Source organism: Notolepis coatsorum (genome assembly GCF_963971535.1).
Source record: "Notolepis coatsorum genome assembly, chromosome: 6".
Lineage (NCBI taxonomy): Eukaryota > Metazoa > Chordata > Actinopteri > Aulopiformes > Paralepididae > Notolepis > Notolepis coatsorum.
Window position 1 is genome coordinate 65,055,352 of NC_140170.1, and position 20,283 is coordinate 65,075,634.

The 20,283-nt window shown below is 44.4% G+C and overlaps 1 protein-coding gene across 1 annotated transcript in view; it reads right to left on the reverse strand.

Moving 5' to 3' along the window:
* Positions 1 to 3,917: 3,917 nt before the first annotated feature.
* LOC311231227 (transmembrane protein 198-like) overlaps positions 3,918 to 20,283 on the reverse strand; it is a 42,936-nt gene continuing 26,570 nt past the window's right edge. The window contains exons 2-5 of the mRNA XM_084317770.1: positions 10,847 to 11,097; positions 7,367 to 7,942; positions 5,760 to 5,908; positions 3,918 to 5,428 (exon numbers count right to left, since the gene is read on the reverse strand). Coding sequence (XP_084173896.1) covers positions 5,279 to 5,428; positions 5,760 to 5,908; positions 7,367 to 7,942; positions 10,847 to 11,000 — 1,029 coding nt within the window. The 5' untranslated portion in view covers positions 11,001 to 11,097 and the 3' untranslated portion in view covers positions 3,918 to 5,278. The remainder of the gene's footprint in view (positions 5,429 to 5,759; positions 5,909 to 7,366; positions 7,943 to 10,846; positions 11,098 to 20,283) is intronic.

The following is a 20,283-nucleotide window of genomic DNA, read 5'->3' on the forward strand; positions in this document are numbered from 1 at the left end:
CCTCCTCGCTGCCAGGTGGAAAGAGGCTGCTGGCTGTCTCCTATGTCTCGGAGGAAGCATGTGATAGACTTCAGGGCTCCCTAGACCGGCAAGTAGGGGGCAAATATGCGCAACGGCCAGGAAGGGGAGGGGGGAATTGGCATAATGACTAAATTGGGATGGGAGGAAAATCAAGAAAAATAGGAGAAAAAGTGGATAAAAAAATATAAATATTTAATTGCAACTGAAATTAGATTTAGATTAATTAGAGCAATATTCTTGTTAACTCATAAACTGTCCCCATCTCTGCCACTTCAGGCCAGCTTAAAATGGTCATTTTCGTGGTGTTTCACGATGTTTGCAGAGCTGTGTGTTCTGTATTATAGCTGTGGAGACAATGGTGTGGCTCATTTGACAGTCCAACATGTAGTCCAACATGGAAAAAAGTTTGTTTCGACACACTGTAGTTTGTAGTTTATTACACGCTAAACATCGCGCATTTCCAAGATAATCCAGTCTTTTTCCATAGATCGTGAGATAAAATGCGTTATGTGCAATAAGCCCAAACCGTTCTGGTTGATCCCCTGAAACCCCAAATACTCCCAAATCAAAGGTATATACCATGTACACATGTACCTCCACAAAATCATCAAGGGGAAGGGGGGGTCATTTTAACTCAAAACCGTGATCATAGTTTGTCAAGCATGTTTTACGTCCGGTGTGATCATTAGAAAAACATGTTTCAGGTTCTGTAAAATAGACGTAGAATATACCTTACCTTAGCCAGAAGGTATTCCAAAAATACCTTTCCAAGTGATTGCATCGCCATCGCGATTACCAGTGTATATGTCTATACACGTTTCGATGGGAAATACGCTTCGGCAACGGAATTGCTTCTCTGTTCAAGAAGGAGGAGCCCTTACCAAAAAAGAAAAAAAAGTTAAACGTGTATCCACGCCAAGCCATTCCAGGTGGTAAGAGCCGGCAACTGCACCTCCTCATCCATCACGCTCAACATAGGGGCCCCCCAGGGCTGTGTTCTGAGCCCCCTCCTCTACTCCCTGTACACACATGACTGCGTAGCACAGCGGAACAACAACACCATCATCAAATTTGCTGATGACACAGTAGTGGTGGGCCTGATCTCTGCCAACGACGAAAGGGCCTACCTGGAAGAGGTAGAGAACCTGTCACAGTGGTGTCAGGAGAACTGCCTCTCCCTGAACGTCAGCAAAACAAAAGAGATGATTGTGGACTTCAGGAGGTCGGGGGTCAAGGACTACAGCCCCCTCAGCATCGACGGGGCACCGGTTGAGAGAGTGAACAGTTTCAAGTACCTCGGAGCCCACATATCCGAGGACTTGACATGGACCACACACATTGACAGTGTTGTGAAGAAGGCACGACAACGCCTCTACTTCCTCAGGCGCCTAAGGAAGTTCCAAGTCAGTCAGAAGATCCTTAGGAACTTCTACTCATGTACAATAGAGAGCATCCTGACCGGCAACATCACCTCCTGGTTTGGGAATAGCACTGCACAAGACCGTAGCAGACTACAAAGAGTGACACGTTCAGCCGAACGCACAATTGGAGGGGGGCTTCCCACCCTCCAGAACATTTACATCAAGCGGTGCAAGGGGAAGGCTAAGATAATTATTAAGGACTCGAGCCACCCGAACAACTGCCTCTTTGAACTGCTGCGGTCAGGCAAGCGATACCGGAGTCTTAAGGCGAGCACAGAAAGACTCAGAAGAAGCTTCTATCCCCAGGCCATCAGGCTGCTAAACGAACAATAATCGCTAAACGAACAATAATCACTATGCAACAACCATCAAATGCACACAGCACACACACCCACACGCACTCAAACAAACAACACACTGCAGCACCCACTCTCCACACTTTAGATCACACAAACACACTTACACTTTATATTTATTGATAAAGGATTTGCACTACAACTCGTACACCTACTGTGAATTGTACCTAAATTGCACCTCGTCCCATTTCTCCATTTCTGCCTTGCACTATATAGTATTGTATATTAGTACACTGCACAGTATTGTATATTGTATGGTAACTACGTCTATTCTGCATCGAACATTGTACATATGTCTAAACTGAACACTGTGACCTCTTTTTTTACTTCTAATTTTACTATGTTTTTATTTCATACTTATCTTGTCTTGCACAGTCTCTGGAGCGCAACAGTAAGAAGCATTTTGTACAAAAGTATTCTGTACTTCTGTATGACAACTATTAAAGAAACTTGAAACTTGAAACAGTTCAAAGGTAGGCGCGATACTGCCACCTGGTGATATTCGATCGGCATTGCAATTCCAACGTAGGCAAATGAGCCAGGGATGGCTAGAATGATCCGGATAATGAATTAGAACGGGGATCAGAGGGAAAAGATCAAAGGATCTAAAAAGGGATTTATAAAATAATGTTTATATCTAAGTACGGTAGTTTGTAGATTTTTTGAATTCCTACACTTAAAAAGAGTGCTCTAGTTTGTAAAGGAGTGTTCACTCTAGGTTTACTATATTGAATATATATATATGAATATTCACATTAAAGAAGGCCAGTGATTTGATTGGCCGTGCACTCTTACTGCTGAGTAGATGATTGGCTGAATTTAAGCGATGCCACGCATAAGCATATATAAGCAGTTATTTTGACATACAGGCTACATCGATCATGATCGTGATATTAATTTCTTCTGTATTGTCCAACCCTGCAGCTAACATTGCTATGTGACCAAAGAGCAATGGTGGAAAGTAACTAAGTATTTTTACTCAAGTTACTTGTACTTTATGAGTATTTTCATTTCAGGGAACTTTTTACTTTTACTCCACTACATTCAAGGAAAATATTGTACTTTTTACTCCACTACATTTATCTGAACCCATCAGTTACTAGTTACTTTGAAGAAAAGGATTTAGCATAGAAAACATAATATATAAAAAATAGAAAATGTATAAAGATTATATACTGTCAACTTCAAGAGGATGTAATCAGAGCAGCATAACTGGACCACATACCACTTTAATATAACCTAGAGGTCAATGGATACACAAACGTCATGTAGAATGTGTACTTTTAATTTAGATACTTAAGTATATTCAATAGTAAAATACTTCTCTACTTTTACTTAAGTAGAATTTGAATGGAGGACTTTTACCAGAGTACTCATGTATCTGAGTATTTCTACTTTTAAAGGAACTGTGTACTTCTTCCACCACTGCCAAAGAGGCAACCGTTGCAATTTATTTACCTCAAATAATGACAACAATGAAACAACTTTTATATCAAACTTTATTTGTTTATCTTTCCAATTGCTATCAACAAATATGTACAGGTTAGGTAACGAGCATTGTCCCTGCAAGATTATTAACACAAATAACAAAACAACGATGACAACAACAGATAATACCTTATACATCTACAAAATTACAGCAAATAGCGCTCTAATTTTTTTTCAGTTTTATTTTGGTATCACTACTATATTGATCATCATATAAATTAATGTCCTCAGATACGTACGTCTAGAAATGACACATGAAGGTCCTGTCGCCTGAATAACAAAACTGACACAGCAAAGACAAAAACTAAAGTTGTAACGTTAAAACGCTAATAAAAAAAAGAATCAGTTGAAACCTGTAACTAGGAACTGTGAAATCACAAGCTTTCTTTTGATTTGCATCATTTTATTTTCACACCGTGATCTCTAAAGACCATGTACTTGGATTTCTTAATCGAAAACAAAACAAGGCATTTTTCTGCACACCTTCAGAAAGCATACAAATTAAAACACACAAAAACATAAAATGAATGCTACTTCCATAGTCGATGTCGATGACAATTCCTTTGCCATGGCAACAATACCCAGGATAATAGGTACGACAGGTACACCCCCCCCCCCCCCCCCCCGACAAATAACACTTATTGGTACCAGTTACTCAAATCTGTAGAGAGTACGACTTCCACCGGAGATGACGGCGTCATACAAAGTGGTTTTCCAGGTCATACCCGCTGCCAAACAGAACAGTCAGGTGGCAGGCAGGCACAACGTATTTCTTCAACAATACACGTCGTGACAAGCAGAAATATTTGACCTCGATTCATTAACGTGTGCTTTTGAAATGATCTCATGATTTTTTAAATGTTAATCTCTCTGTCGACACAGTGGTTATTATTATCGGAGCAGATATCTTTCCCCCGGCGTCACGACAACGGCCAGGGAGCAGCAGCACGTTGGGGAGTTTTTTGTTTTTCTAACAAACACCCAGAACTGGACACACGGCGGGGGGAAGATGAGGCGTGTGTGGTACCCTAAAGATAGTTAAGTCTCTCTCTCTCTCTCCCTGCAACGCAACAGGATATCACTTATCCTTAGGAAAGAGGAGAACTAAGGGGGGGGGGGGGTAGCTTGGGAGGATCTACGCTCCACAATAACGGGGCAGCGAGGCGGCCTGGTGGTGGCTCGTGAATGTCACAGGTTCGAGCCCCTCTGTGCCAGAGTCCTTGAGAGACGCCTGAACCTCTGCGAATGGCCTGACCCCCGCGCTCCTCAGACCCTACTGGTGAATTGTGAAGATATGAATTCCTAAGTAATTATACACCGTGTGTAATATAGCTGAAATGTGAAGAAAAGAAACAGAATGGTGGCTCTGATGACCGGTGTGGTGTCTCTCTGGTCCTCAGAGACTCTGATGGTGTGGTGTCTCTCTGGTCCTCAGAGACTCTGATGGTGTGGTGGTCTCTCTCTGGTCCTCAGAGACTCTGATGGTGTGGTGTCTCTCTGGTGCTCAGACTCTGATGGTGTGGTGGTCTCTCTCTGGTCCTCAGTCTCTGATGGTGTGGTGGTGTCTCTCTCTGGTCCTCAGACTCTCTGATGGTGTGGTGTCTCTCTTTTCACTTTCCCCGAAATCGGACTGAAAAACTAATTTTTCGTGTTTTTTGTCAAAAAAAAGAAAATTTACAAAAGAAAATATATATATAAAAAAAAACGTATAAAAAAACCTTTTCTGAGTTTTACATTTTTTTGGGACCTCCATGTTTTGGGGGTATTCATCATCAAAATCGGATCCGGGATTCAGCTCCCAACAGTCGGGCATGAACTGCGGGTTTTCAGCCTCTCTCCTGGAGCCTCTCCGAAGGCCCTCTCATATACTCTCATATATAATGGTCCTCAGACTCTGATGGTGTGGTGTCTCTCTCTGGTCCTCAAGACTCTGATGGTGTGGTGTCTCTCTCTGGTCCTCAAGACCCTGATGGTGTGGTCTCTCTCTGGTCCTCAGACCCTGATGACCGGCGTGGTGGCAGTGAGTGGTACCGTGGAGCCAGTTTCATAGTCAAAGTCGATCATTGTGTGGTTGGCAGTGCCGACGCTGCTGAGGGACGTTCCCGTGCCCATCTGTCTGTCCCGCAGGCTCTGCAGGTAGCTCTGAGAGACACAAAGACACAACTGTATCATTATTATGTTTCAACTTGAAAAGGAACTAGAAAGTGAAGGATATCAAAGTGTGTGCCACAAAATGACAATAATCTACAGTGTCTCTCCAGCCTTTGCCAGGGGATACGGTGAGACTGCGATGGTTCTTCTTATTGTACGTGACGGTTCTATCTGACTCCGTCCTCACAGGAGGAGCTGGGATCGAACCATCAGATGACCTGATGGACGCCATACCTCCTGAGCCACTGGTGCCGAAATGTCAAATAAATTCAACCAATCAAAGAATGAATGAATGAATGAATGAATGAATGAGTGAACTCACGGGTGCCAGCAGGTCTCCGGCGTAGCGCTTCACCGGCGTGGGCTTGCGGCGGTAAGTGCCTTCCTGTCCCCCAGCCTGCTGCCGCTTCTTGGCGTCTCTCTCTCTGATCCGCATCAGCTGCACGCGCTTCTGTCTCCGGTTGATGATCACTGAGGACGGAGGAAGTCGCCACTCATCATCATCCCGTTATAATCGCTGAGATAAAACGTGATGGATTCATGGAAACTGTGCTGCGTGTATCGTGGAAAATGTTCTCTGAGAGATGTCTTCACAGCGCTGGAAACTAGCGACCACTAGATCTAGATCTAAATCTATTGTCGTTATACAGCACAAGTACAGTACAACGAAAAGAAGTTTGGCATCCAACCAGAGTGCAAATGTAACAGTAAAATGCAATAATAATATACAATGTACAGGTGATTAAACTGGGTATAGAATATATACATTTTTACTACTGAGTGTAGTGCTGATCAGATGCATGTACAGAGTTGTATTATTAATATGTACAGTGATACAGGTATAAAGACACTATGGTAGTCAGTCATACTGGCCAGCAGCGTAACTAGTAAGAGTAGGTAAGGGATATGTACAGAAATATAGTATCTGCAGATATGTAAAAAGGATTATATGTCGGTATGTACAGAGACTTCTCTTCTTCTTCATGTACAGAGACAGATGTGGATATATATATACGGTAAGAATAAATATATATATGCGGTATATGTAGCATTATTGTACATGCTATCATACAGAGTTATGGGTTATATGCGGGTGTATAAGTAGTACTAAGTAGGCATATAGAATGAATATATGCAGGTATATTCAGACAGATATATAAATAAATATAAATATATATCTATATATATATGCGGTAAATACAAATACAGTATATACAGCACTATTGTACATGGCATGCTATTATACAGAGTTATATGGGTTATATGCAGGTGTATAATTAAGGGATAATGTATAGCTACGAGGTCATTGTCGCAAAATAATTGACCGAGACTGCGTTCTGGAACACTGAGGCACCGTTAAGGTAAATTATTTTGCGACAATGATCGAGTATAGGCTAGCTATACATTATCCCGCTTATTACAGGGCTAACTTACTAACAATATACGTAATTCATTTTACACCATCGACAAGACGAGATCAAATGCAGACGCAGTTGTTCTGTTGCTCCTCTGTCATCAGCAGGTGTGTGGACTTGACTGCACCTGATGTAGTGCAGCTGTGCATAATGGTAAAGCTTAGCTTTCGTGACTGCGATCAAAATGCTTGATTGTGATTGGTCAATAGCGCTCCGTTGCCCCTAGCAGCGGTCATTATTGCGCGTTGCCCCTAGCAGCGGTGAATTATCGAGAAATAATTGAGCGCTGCTAGGGGCAACGGAGCGATATTGACCAATCACAATCAAGCATTTTGGCAAATGTTAAAACGCCATGTAATAAGTAGGTATATAGAAGGATTATAATATGCAGGTATATTCAGACAGATATGGAGAGATATATATATATGTGGTAAATTAAAATATAAATGTATATACATACGGTATATATATAGTTATAATATGGTAACATATCATGACATATCATCATCCTTACCCTCCGTGTGAGAGAAGTTCTCGTCCGTCAGCTTCCACTGGATGAGCACCCCCAGGAGGCTGAGCGTGGGCCAGATGCCCAGGATCACCCAGCTGTACCAGCAGAGCGGCGGGCCCGGCGACAGCCGCAGGCACTCGTAGATGTACGTGGCGAGCGCCAGCATCTCCACGAAGTAGTCGGCGCACACCGCCATGATGGCGGCGCCGAACACGGCGGTGGAGAGCATGGTGAAGAGCTTCTGCCACTGCAGCGTGAGCACGGCGAACAGCATGCCGGCGCCCAGGAGCGCGCCCAGCGGCACCCACAGCGTGGTGGGCGTGCAGAACTGCTGCACCGCCAGCAGGCCGGCGAGGGCCAGCAGGAGGCCCAGCAGCAGGCCCGTCATGAAGAGGCCCACGCTGCGCACCAGCATGGTCACCAGGCCGCACAGCAGGCCGATGCCCAGGCCGATGCCCGCGCTGGCCTCCACGCTCAGCTGCGTGTCCAGGACGCGCTCCTTGTGGCACAGCAGGAAGATGACCACGGAGCCGAACATCAGGCCCGACAGGAACATGACCGCCTTGAAGCAGCGGTAACCTGGGAGACACACGTTAAAGAGGCTGGTGAGGAAGGGTTGGGGAGTGGCTGTGGTGTCGTTGTTTCAGGTTCGCTCTGAACGGGGGGGAAAACTAGCTTTTTCCTTTAACCCTTTCACTACAGAAGGTTAACCTTTTTCACTACCACACTACAGACGGTTAACAGTCTGTCGTGTGGTTGTGAACGCATTAGCCCTTTGTCGCGTGGCAGTGAAAGGGTTAACCTTCTGTCGTGTGGTTGTGAAAGCGTTGGCCCTTTGTCGCGTGGCAGTGAAAGGGTTAACCTTCTGTCGTGTGGTTGTGTGAAAGCGTTAGCCCTTTGTCGCGTGGCAGTGAAAGGGTTAACCTTCTGTAGCGTGGTTGTGTGAAAGCGTTAGCCCTTTGTCGCGTGGCAGTGAAAGGGTTAACCTGCTGTATTGTCGCAGTGAAAGGGTTAATGCTTCCAACACCTGGAATGCCCTCCGACTGACTCTGAAGCTGAAGGTTCTTCCTTCTTTCGCTGCATTTAAAAGTATGATCTCTGACCACCGTGTGTGTCAACTTGTGTCAACCGTCTTTTTTATTGTTTATTCTTATATGTATAAGAAATTGCCGATAAACGACGTCTTGTTTTGTGAGCTTGTCGTCGCTGTAAATTAGGGTAAACCTCAGTGTCATACGAGTTGAAATAAAGGTTTGAATTAAATTAAATCTACAAACAAGACCAGGCAGGCTTGGTTAAGCCGGACCAGGACACATGCCAGTGCGAGGCTCATGCAGTGTTGGAAAGTAACTCAAAGTGCCAATAGGCTACTCTGCTACAAGTGTTTCTTACTCAAGGGCCGTACTTTTTTATTTATATATATAGAGTTTTATTTGTCACGGCATACAAGTATACAATGAAATGCGGGGGGTCTTGCCCGCACAATCGTTGCGGGCAAGACCCCCCGCATTTCATTCTATACTTGTATGCCGTGACAAATAAAACTCTTGACTTGACTTGACTACTTCAGTACAATTTTGAGGTAACCTTTAATCAGAACCATCAGAACTGGATCTGGATACCGTTTTATATTCAGAGTTAATTATATTGTTTCCTCATATTTTTATATTCAGATCAGACTTTATTGCCTGGCTATATTCATGTCTTTCTACCATTACCCTGCCCATACCTGTACCTCCCCTCCCCCCTCCCCCACGCTGCTATGCCGATGGAATTTCCCCCAAGGGGATCAATAAAGGAATATCTTATCTTATGTTACATTCAGTATCAAATACTTTGAATTTTGAACGGAGGACATTGACTTTTTACCAGAGTTCTACTTCCTCTGGGTATTTCTACTTTTATTTCAAAGTACTTCTTACACAATGTGCATGTGCGTCTCAACAATAGGGAGTCAGTCAGTGACACCGTCTTCTATGGAGCAGAGCCGCGCCCTCCGGGGTCCAGCCAAAGAGTATCACGGTGTTCCCATCATGGCATTAAATTGGTATTATTGTATCAAAAGTGTTACCGTGCCGATACGTGACTTTTACATCATGGTTAATTATTCATGGCACAACTGAAATTACCATCAACCCACCGAGACCTTCCTTTGTAAAGGGCGTTGAAGGAGGGAGCGAGGAACGGCAGATCGGTGAACATCCCATTGTATGAATAAAGAAAAAGTTGGCACGCCAACAGTGAAACCTTATATTCAGCGGTTAACACATCCACGGCAACACGCCTTCTACGGGACTCCGTTACCGTGGATACGAGTGCCATGAAGACGATCATAATCAAGGGCCAATCTCCTAATTGGATCATTATGTTGAATCTAACAAGAAAAACAATGGCTCATACATAATGGCTGCCTGGTGGGGCTCAGAGTCACCCCGCCTCCTCATCTGGGTTTGATGTGTAAAGAGGAAGATTACGACATGTATAACATTACATCACATTAGAGTGTGACTGATGTCATCGGAATAAACGACTTGGGGCCTCGTTTGTGGAGGCAGGCGGCGGTCGGGGTTTGATTAGAGAAACGTGTGCGAGTGGAAGAGACCCGACGCCGGCGTCATGACTGAGAAGACCTTGAAGTTGAACGTGATACGTTTGCAGCTTGGGCTCCGGGCCTGCGGTGTTTTCACCGCGGATCATCGGCTACACGGGTGTGAGGTTTTTTTCTCTTTTGGATAGTAAGGCTGCGTTCACACACTGCAAGCTTTAGTGCTCAATTCTGATTTATTGCTCAGATCCATATTTTTTTGGGGGGGGGGTTTGGCTGTTCACATTATTTATTTATTTATTTGAAATATGGCCGATATCAGATTCCAGTGTGAACCGGTCATGCTCCTGAATAACAATGATGGACGTGAACATGGAGGACACTGACGTCACAGTTTATGGTTCAATTTACAAAGTTGATGTGCAGCAGAGGGCCAGCTAATTAAAACAAAATCAGACCTGTATCTGATTTAGGAACACATGTGAAAGTGACCCAAATCAGAATTGAAAAGATCAGATTCCATGTGACTTGTGCTGTTAAAAAAAAAAAAGATCCGAGTCACATATGAGCAAAAAGATAAAAACTGTTTCGGGCCACTTTTTGCCTGCAGTGTGAACGTAGCCCCCTGTTATAACACGCGAAACACACTGTGATGCGTTTTGAACGTGCCCAGCGACGATGATGTCAGTTTTTTTTTTTAAGATAAATTTTTTAGCGTTTATCGCTTTTTGCTACTGGGAAGTCCAGTAGAGCGAGCGAGAGCGAGCGCGAGCGCGAGCGCGAGAGCGAGAGCGAGAGAGAGAGAGAGAGAGAGAGAGAGAGGGGGGAAGACATTCGGCAAATAAAGCCGGGTCCGGGAATCGAACACGGGTCGGCCGTGCCGCGATGCAGCGTGTTACATGGTTCGCCACTTGGGCGCCCCATGTCACAGTTCTTACCGAAGAAACAGTAGATGATGCCAAACAGGCAACACATGGAGCAGATGACGGTAGGGACAACGTCGTACTGTCTCTCGATCTCCAGGCTACAGGCGTCCACCTCGGCCAGCCCTGGCTCCGCCCCGTCAGGACCCAGTCCTGTGGGGTCCTCCATTCTGATGGGATGTCAGAAGGTCTTTTCTCTTGTTTGACTGGAGCAGAAGCGCCGATTGTGTTATCCGTCCATCAGTCCATCAGAGCGGCTCGAGTGTCTGTAAAATGAAGGAGGAGTGGGTAAATAACAGCTCACCGGTGACAATAACAACACAGTAGACCTAAACACGAAGGAGGAGTGAATAGATAAACAGCTCACCGGTGACAATAACAACACAGTAGACCTAAACACGAAGGAGGAGTGGGTATATAAAAGCTCACCGGTGACAATAACAACACAGTAGACCTAAACCTTCACGATGAACCCCCCAAGTCACAGATCAATCAATGAAAAAATAACAACCGCTGTATAGATATCTATGGCTGTAACTGCCTCCGTGTCCCAGTTTAATTCAAGTTAAGTGTAAGTATGATGTCATAGTAGAACAGGCTAGAACGTTCTTGATGCTTGATGATGTCATCGTGATGTCATAGCAGAACCTTCCAGAACTGCTCTCAGTATAGCTATATAAATGCGAGTCGACAGCCGGGCGCGAGCTAAAGGCTTACTAAGCATCCACGATGGACGGCCGTAATGTGCTTGCAGGTTAAGTTCAGTGGGTTAACAACATTGCAAAGACCGGCGCCACTCCGAGACAAGTAGAGATAATATGGATGTTGTTATGGTTTGACCTGTGATTTATTGTATTTCCTATATGTGTTCAGTTTTCACGGTTCGGACTAAAGCGGTTCGGTTCGGACTGAAATAAATCCAATCAGTAATATCAAGAACGTGTTGCGTCATCATTGCAGTTGAGGGAATTACAACCGCTATACTAGGCCTAAATCTCAACAGTGCAAGTCACAGATCATCGATGACAACAACGACAACAACAACAACTATCTAGGCCCAAATCTTCACAGACGTTGTCACAGATCAAATCAAGCGAAAATAACATAATTAAGTTGTAGTACCGCACCGGTGTTGGGAGTGTGTTTCACGCAGGTAGAGCAAAAGTCAATTGAGCGTTGATGTGTTAGTTTAATCTCCAACAAACGTTCCCCACTCACTCACTCACACAGTGGAGGAATGAATAATGGAATATGGTTCGATACTCATTTCGCCCCCGCCTTCCAAACAGAACGTCTTCCTCTACAATACATCAAGCCCCGACCTGCCCCCCTCAAGCGAGACCCTGTTCCCCCGAGACCCTGCCCCCCTCAAGTGTTCCCTCCTGTGGCCCCGCCCCCCTCAGACCCCCCCCCCCCCCCCCCCCCACTCAGAGTTCCCAGAGGATTCAAGAAAAGTGCAAGATCTGCCAGCCAACTGTTGCTTCTCCCTAGTGACTTTGCATGTGTAGCCGTCATACACACTGCAAGTGTGATCCTGCCAAACACACAAGCTCTGTATGACACGCACACACACAGGTTTCCATGGACACAGTCAGAACCCATAAACATGTCTTAACAAAAAGCCCACGGAATGATCCCCTGTTCTGGGGAGTGAACTCACCACAAAAAGGTAAACAATCGTTTTTTTTTAATGACCATCACAATTATACAAACTAGTAAACACCCCGTGTCTGCAAAATACAATATTCTCATTTCACAGCGGATGTACTCACGGTTACAATTCTATCTGGCATAGCTTGCCCTACTACCCTATTTCTAACTGTAGACCAGCACCTACAAGTTATGAAAACTGCAGAGCAGCACCTACAAGTCATGGATCAACTAGTTTGCTTTACACCTCTAATTTGCAGACATGCGGTGACTCATTCTGTGGTTAATAGCCAGTCCTACAGAGAGAGAGAGAGTGAGAGGGAGAGAGAGAGAGGGAGAGAGAGAGAGAGGCTCAGGGTGGACTGCTCTCGCTGAGGGTGCTGGCAGGCCTCCCTTATGACCTCACCCCAGTTCTGATCCGATTACAGCCAACTCACGTTTTCAACTCAGGACAAACACAGTGCGCCGCAAGTCTGTTCTCCTCATCTGTTCTCCGTCCCCCCCACCCCACCCCCCCGATCCCCCACCCCTCCTCCTCACTCTGCTGCCTTGTCTCCATCGATACACTTTAAAAGTAAATTTCTCCTCAAATCTATTGCTCCCCCACCCCCCCCCCTTGCTATGTGGCAACAGAAAGGCTTTTCGTTCTGCCTCTTTTTCAGACACTCACACACAAGGCTATATTATGTCCTGCCCACGACTGTACATGGAAAATATGTGCGCGCTCTTCGGAAAGTTCACTCATCTTCTCTCTGGAAAATAGCTTTCCGTCTCGTTAAGTTCTACAGTACCTGACCCGTCTCTATATCTTGCGTCGGTTCGATGTGCGCGGTCTCGCTCGCTCTCCGACGGGGGGCCGCGGACGGAAGCTATAGGGACAAATGATGTGGCCCCTCGGAGGGCCCCCGGGATCTAGTTTACATTCTATTGAAACTATTAGTGAGTGAAAACGTTTCGACTGAATCTTCAGAGTATGTGTGGTTAAGATTAAACTGGACTTGAAGAAGTCTTTATTCGTGGCACACGTTAATGCAACGTGGTCATGCAGCGAACACACGCATGCGAGATGGGCTACACGTGCAAGCATTTTTCGGGGTCGCCGATGATGACATTTCCTCTCTCTGCGCTTTATCGCGTCGTCCTTCCCCCCCCAAGGGCAGACATTGGCTGAGGCATGGGGCCGTGCCCGGGGACCAATCCAAGTGCTCCTGTCAGTCTTCGTCAGGAACGCGTTAGCGATCTCTTCTGCATGTTTTTCCATCGGGTTTATCTCTCTTTCTGGAGGGGAAACCCTCGCGAGCATGGGGGGGGGGGGGGGGGGACGACGACGACGACATGCAAACTCCACATACAGAAAGGCCCGGGAGATACCCCACCTGGGTACCTGGCGACCTGGTCCCCAGGCGGGAATCGAACCCGGGACCTTCTTGCTGCACCACCGCGCCTGCCATTAAACGCCGACCTCTTCATCAACTTAAAAGTAACAAGGTCGAGACTTTTGCAGTGACAGATGATTATTAAATTTACTAAAAAGTTTGCGCTTTACATTAAATGATATATTATTATATTTACCCCCCCTCTTCCCTTTGAGAAATGCTTGCTTCCTTTCATGTCTCGGCTCTCACACAAGGAGACCTTACTTGCAAACAAAGAGATCATAGAAGACTGACTCTCACACAAAGAGACCCTTACTTGCAAACAAAGAGATCATAGACGACTGAATCAGGGCCGCTGGCAAACGTGTAGCTTATTGATACTGCCATGTATTTATTTACTTGATCCCCCCCCCAGGAATGCTAGCTATAAAGATGTGCAGCTGGTAGCTAGCCGGCACGCAACGTTGCAACACTTCTACTACTGAAAAGTGTACATTTCTGTGCAAGGTTAGCAAGACAACAGGGGCGGTGACACGGTTTGAGCAAGGGGTTTCTGCTCGTGACCTTTGACCCTCACTGCTGCATTTGTTGTACACACCGGCATGTGATATCAAAACAAGATCCAGGCTAAATTAGAAAATAACTCAATTATGCCTAAAGTGAACGAAATTTCACTAAAATGTGACATTTTGTTGAACGTAAATATGAAATTACTCGAATAAACAATATAGTCAAAAGAGTAAGCCTAGGACGACGAATGAAGATTTCTACCAAAACGAACACTGCTGAAAGGATAATATACAAACAAACCGATTATAATCCTGTAGTATTAACAGTAAGCCATTTTCCCAGGAGGAAATGGCGCAGTGGACGTCTAATCCTGGGCTGGGAACCTAAAGTCTCTAATTAAACAACAGTCTTCACCTGAGCCATGTCACCCCTGGACAGGGTTTAAACTTTATGGAACAGAAGGTTATAATAATATCCCAGAAGAGACGCTGTGCCTATTATGTGACCTAAAAGTGAAATAGAAAAAGCTAATTTTGATATTTTAATTTGTTTGCAGCCAGATGTATCCATGTTTATATTTGTGGGCACGTACAGCACCTGTGCATGAGTATGTGCTTGTGCATTTCTTGTGTAAGTACTAGTGGTGGGACTCGATAAATTTTTTTCGAATTCATTCGAGACTTTATAGTTCATTAATCGCATTTGAAACGCATATCAATATTTGCGAAAAACTACATTTTTTAATTCAAATGGATTTTGGTATACGAGTGAATCAATGAATATATATTATACATACGTTTAAGCAGCAAAATCCTGTTTATTAGCTACTACACAGACCAACAGTCAGATCAATGCAATTTTTTAACAAAGTGCAGACATTTTAGGAATAATATATATATCGCAAAGGACCTTTTCTCTTTTGAAAGATAACATTCCGAAGTTTCTTACACAATAAAGAAGAATCACTCTGAGTGCTAATGAAATAGAGTAACAGAGGTTTGAACACACTGAAGTAAAAGTTGTGTGTACTCACTTTTCTGTTTACTTGTTGCCAGATGCCTATTTTTAAGTTCCAGCTGAGAGGTAGGAGCTGGGAAACACAACGGTTCCATAGCCTGAAGTCTTAAAGTCATACAGGTCCAAAGTTTATAAAAAAAAAAAACATCTTTATTTTCTTTTACGTAAAGTTTTTTTGTAGTTAATTCATCTTAAGTCCCAGCCCTAGTAAGTACACTTTGTTTGTGCATTTCTTGTGTTCATGTGTGATCCTTCCGTATCTGAATTATTAATAAATAATAAACAAGCCCATAATGGGCGGGGCATCCTTGAGTGCAGGACACTTAGTAAGTGAATGAATAAATTATAAAAGAAAAAGGACAATCAACAGAGACTCGTTAAAATTCATATCAGAAAACTCCAAATGATTCATGAATAAATGATGATCAAGCTCTCTCACGGAGCACAAGCAGTGCCAGGAAAATAATCAAGTGTGTTTTTGTTAGCCTCTTTTGTTGGTAGAACCAACCACGCTATGGCCTGGCCTTTCCATCCGTGGTTTGATTTCCTATCCTGTTGAAAGGTCAGGTCATCAGGTTCATAAAAAATACATTGGTCCTACAGACAAGTCAAGTCAGTCACAGGAGGACTGTGGTTTGTTTAAGCAGCCAGACGTGACGACTTCAGCTACAGTTCGAAGGTTAGAACGGGATGGGAGGGGATGGGATGGGATGGGGGGGGGAGGGGATGGGATGGGAGGAGATGAGAGGGGAAGGGAGGGGAGGAGATGAGAGGGGAAGGGAGGGGAGGAGATGAGAGGGGAGGGAATGGACGCGGGCAAGATGTGTAACCAAAGTGACTAGGATTAAATAAGATAAGATAAGATATTCCTCTATTCATCCCCTTGGGGAAATTCGAACGTCATAGCAGCCTGGGGGAGGGGAGGTACAGGTATGGACAGGGTAATAGATGACAAGACTGAAATGCCTACTGAAATAGGCAATAAAATGTAATCTGAATATAAAAATATGAGTCAAATGTTATAGTCCGTGCAGGTTTTGGTGGTTAAGAGTCAGACATTCCTAACAGTTCTCCGGTTCTGTAGCCGTTGATTCTCCAGCTGCTGGCAACGATCCATGCCCAAGAAAATAGACAATTCTGAATGAAACAGCACCGTGACAACACAGTATTACATGATACTGACGTAAAGAAAATGCCATTATTATCCCATTGTGATTTGTACTGAAGAACGAAATGCAGTCAAAACTAAGATAAGATCTAATAAAGATATTGTGATATGATGTCATGGCCGCCCGGCCTGCTGTCAGCTGCCACCATGTGCTCATGAGGATGAAAGAGAAAGGAGGGGCTGTGCTGAAGGGCAGACCACAGACATGCTAATAATGCCACTGGGGCGGAACAGTGTGCGGAACGGCCCTTTAAAACTTTAAAACGTCCGCACTAATCCCTCCCTAACTTACTGAGAAATAACTTGGCTGAATTACCGTTTGTTAGATGGTTGGATTTGGTTAAAGCCTAGAGGGAAAAAATAAAACATTGCAAACAGAGAGAAAAACAGTCACTATATTAGTAGCTGGTGGTCTGTCCCGACCAGTAATTTTTACCAGAGGTTATACTTTGCTACCGTCCAAAAATACAACATTGTTATTGTTACAGAAATTAGGGCACTGGAATTATAATGATTACCAGTAACACTAGTAGTTTCCATTGTTTCAGTGTGAAGTGGTTAGTCGTTTGGTAAACTACATATTCAAAGTAGCCCCTCTCTGTCTCCCTCTCTCTCCGTCGCCGTCTCCCCGTATCTCCCTCTCTCTCACCGTCTCTCCCTCTCTCCGTCACTCTCTCTCTCTCTCTCCCTCCCCCCCCTCCCCCCTCGTGTCCATGTGTCCGTCCCTCACATTGCCCCTCAGTGACTCACAATGGTCTCTGGTGTCTGGGAGGCTTGGAGTCCATGCTTCTGCGGGGAGAATAGAGCCATTATGAGGCTCAACAAAGACTCGAGGCCCGAGCCGTGACCTCTCCTGGCACTCTGAGCAAAGCATGCGGAGGGGGAAAAAAGCCAGAGCACCTAAACTAAAGCACCAAGGAGATGGGTACTAGGTCCCAGAGTGGCTGCTTTTGAGATGGGTGCCAAGCGTTCTCTTTTCTGAGAGGGCACGGGCGGGCGAGCGAGCGAGTGAGTGAGTGATGGAGGGAGGGGCCTCGTCTATCTAGAAGAATTATACCATTGAAGTCACTGGGCTTCCCGGTGCTTCCTGACAGGATGCCCAAATACGCTGGCGTCGCCCGGCAACGGGTACAATACCAGTAGGCGATAGTTTGGTTGCTCGGCAACCGTTTCAGTTCCCGGGAAGTGACCCGGCTAGATCAGCAAACATTTAAAGTATCCAGGGATGAGGCTTTTCGTGAAGAAGAAAAAAGAGTCATGGAAGCTTTTTTCGAAAGCACACAAAATGGTTTCCAGAGGGACTACTGATGATTAAGATGCTTGGTAATCGAATGGAGTAAAGTGCACAAATGCCCCATGTGGGACAGTTTCTCCCGGAACTCATATTAACCCTTTCACTACCACATTACAGAAGGTTAACCTTTCACTACCACACTACAGACTGTTGTCGTGTGGCAGTGAAAGGGTTAACCCTCTGTATTGTCGCAGTTAAAGGGTTAACCCTTTGGTAGTGTGGTGGTGAAAGGGTTAAGGCTTCGTACTACACACACACCTCCACGTTTAGAAAGGTTTCCGTTTCCCAACCGCGTTGGTTTAGGCCTAGCGGGTTTTTCCGCAACTTCGAAGTGATGGTACTAGGCTGTTCATACAGGACAAGTATTGGTTTTATGCAGGAACATCTGGCATGGCTGATGGTTGAAGATAAAGTATCGATGAGTCTTCTAATGCTGCTGCAGAACATTATTAGCACTGGTAAGCCATCTAGCTTGGCTCAGCAGTTAGAAATGACTTCTGAGCATGGTTACAACACTAGAGGGGCCGCTTCTGGTAACATCAGAACAAAATCAGCACCAAAATCACTCAAACTCACTGGCATATATAGGTCAATAGCACTCTGGAATGCTCTGCCGAAAAACATCTCATCCACAATACATAATAAAATTACTTTCAAAACAAATATTAAGAGATATCTTGCAAACATGTCAAGTATGTAACTGTTATCTGTGTATTATATATATATATTTTTTTTTTGTTTGACGGGAATGTTAGATTTTATAATGTGAATTTGTATATTTGTATTAATTTTTAATTTGTGTTTTGTCAAGTATGTAACTGTTATCTGTGTATTTTATCTTTTTTTTGTTTGACTGGAATGTTAGATTTTATAATGTGAATTTGTATATACTTGTATTAATTTTTAATTTGTGTTTTCTTTAAATTTTTATTCGTATTCTTTGTTGTACATTTGTATTGTATTTTTTTTGTCTAGGACCCCAGGAAGACTAGAGGCTCTTTTATGAGTCTCTAATGGGGATCCTTTAATAAACAAACATAAACTGCTACAACTAAATTAAAGAAAGAAAGTGACAGGACGCTCGTCACTAAAATGTGTCAATGATGCTGCCAAGAGAGCCAAAAAATCCACAACTGTTCGGGGATAGGCAGAGGCGGAGCACGAGTTCCTCACATAGCTAATTCGGGTGTGTTTAATCAAGGGGGTAGGGGTGTGTGATTACAGTCAACAAAGCGGAGGGTGTTACGGCTCTAAGGCTGGGGGGCCAGCTGAGAACTCCAAGAGCTTGCTGAAATGTTGAGGCCCAGCTGTCAGAGCGCATAACTCGGCCCTGGAGGGTCTGGATGCCTGGGCCGCGGTCCTTCCCCGACTAAGTGACGCACAGGTGTCTCGTCTCCCCACCACAGGTGCAGCCCTAAATCCTGTCCGCGATGCCACCCTACCGAACCAAAGAGCCATGTCTGTGAGGATCCTGTCCGCGATGCCACGACCCCACCGAACCAGAGACGTGTCTGTGAGGAACACACTAATAATCGATTAGTGAGAACTGAGAATGTTTCTTACCGCTGTAGTAACCCAGTAAACATTTCAACACTCAACTAGCTGTGTACTAATAAAAAAAACGTCAACGTTCACACGCACAATATACGTATCAGGGCAGACGTTCCACTCTACTGGTTAAAGTTGCTTACTCGTGAGTAGTACGTTCGTTGATAAAGAAAAATAAGGTCCACAGCCGCTCCAGTGTAAAACTAAGATATCCAAATGGTTTATTTCTCTTCCACAGCGAAGTCTTTCTTTACAGAAGTGATCCTAAAGATATTTTCCTAAATATTCACGTCACTAGTCACTACTACAAGGTAAGAAAACTGTATTTTCCCAGTCTCCAAAATCACTGCCGACTCGAGACATGAAAATTCCTCCTCACCTGAAAGCCTATGTTGTTTAGTCTATCTGTTCAGTACTGCTCAGCACTGTTTCGAGATGCACAATGAGATCTTCTTCTTCTTCTTCTTTAGAATTTCCGGCAATGTAGACGCATCGTGGCGTATTACTGCCCTCTGCAATTCTTTTGATGAGCTCTTCTTCTTCTTCTTCTTCTTCCTTCTTTTGAATTTCCCACAGACGTATTACTGTCCTCCTCAGTTCTTATACTACGCTATTGATGTGCCATAGTTAGGCCTCTGGTAAACCAACTTTTGATTGTTTACCCTCTTCTTCTTCTTCTTCTTCTTATTTGAATTTCCGGCAGAGTAGACGCATCGTGGCGTATTACTGCCCTCCGCAATTCTTTTTACCTTCTTCTTCTTCTTATTATTTGAATTTCCGGCAGTGTAGACGCATCGTGGCGTATTACTGCCCTCCACAATTCTTGCTTCGCTCACACTTGAGAAAGTTTACACTCCTCTTCTTCTTCTTCTCATCTTCAAAACACATT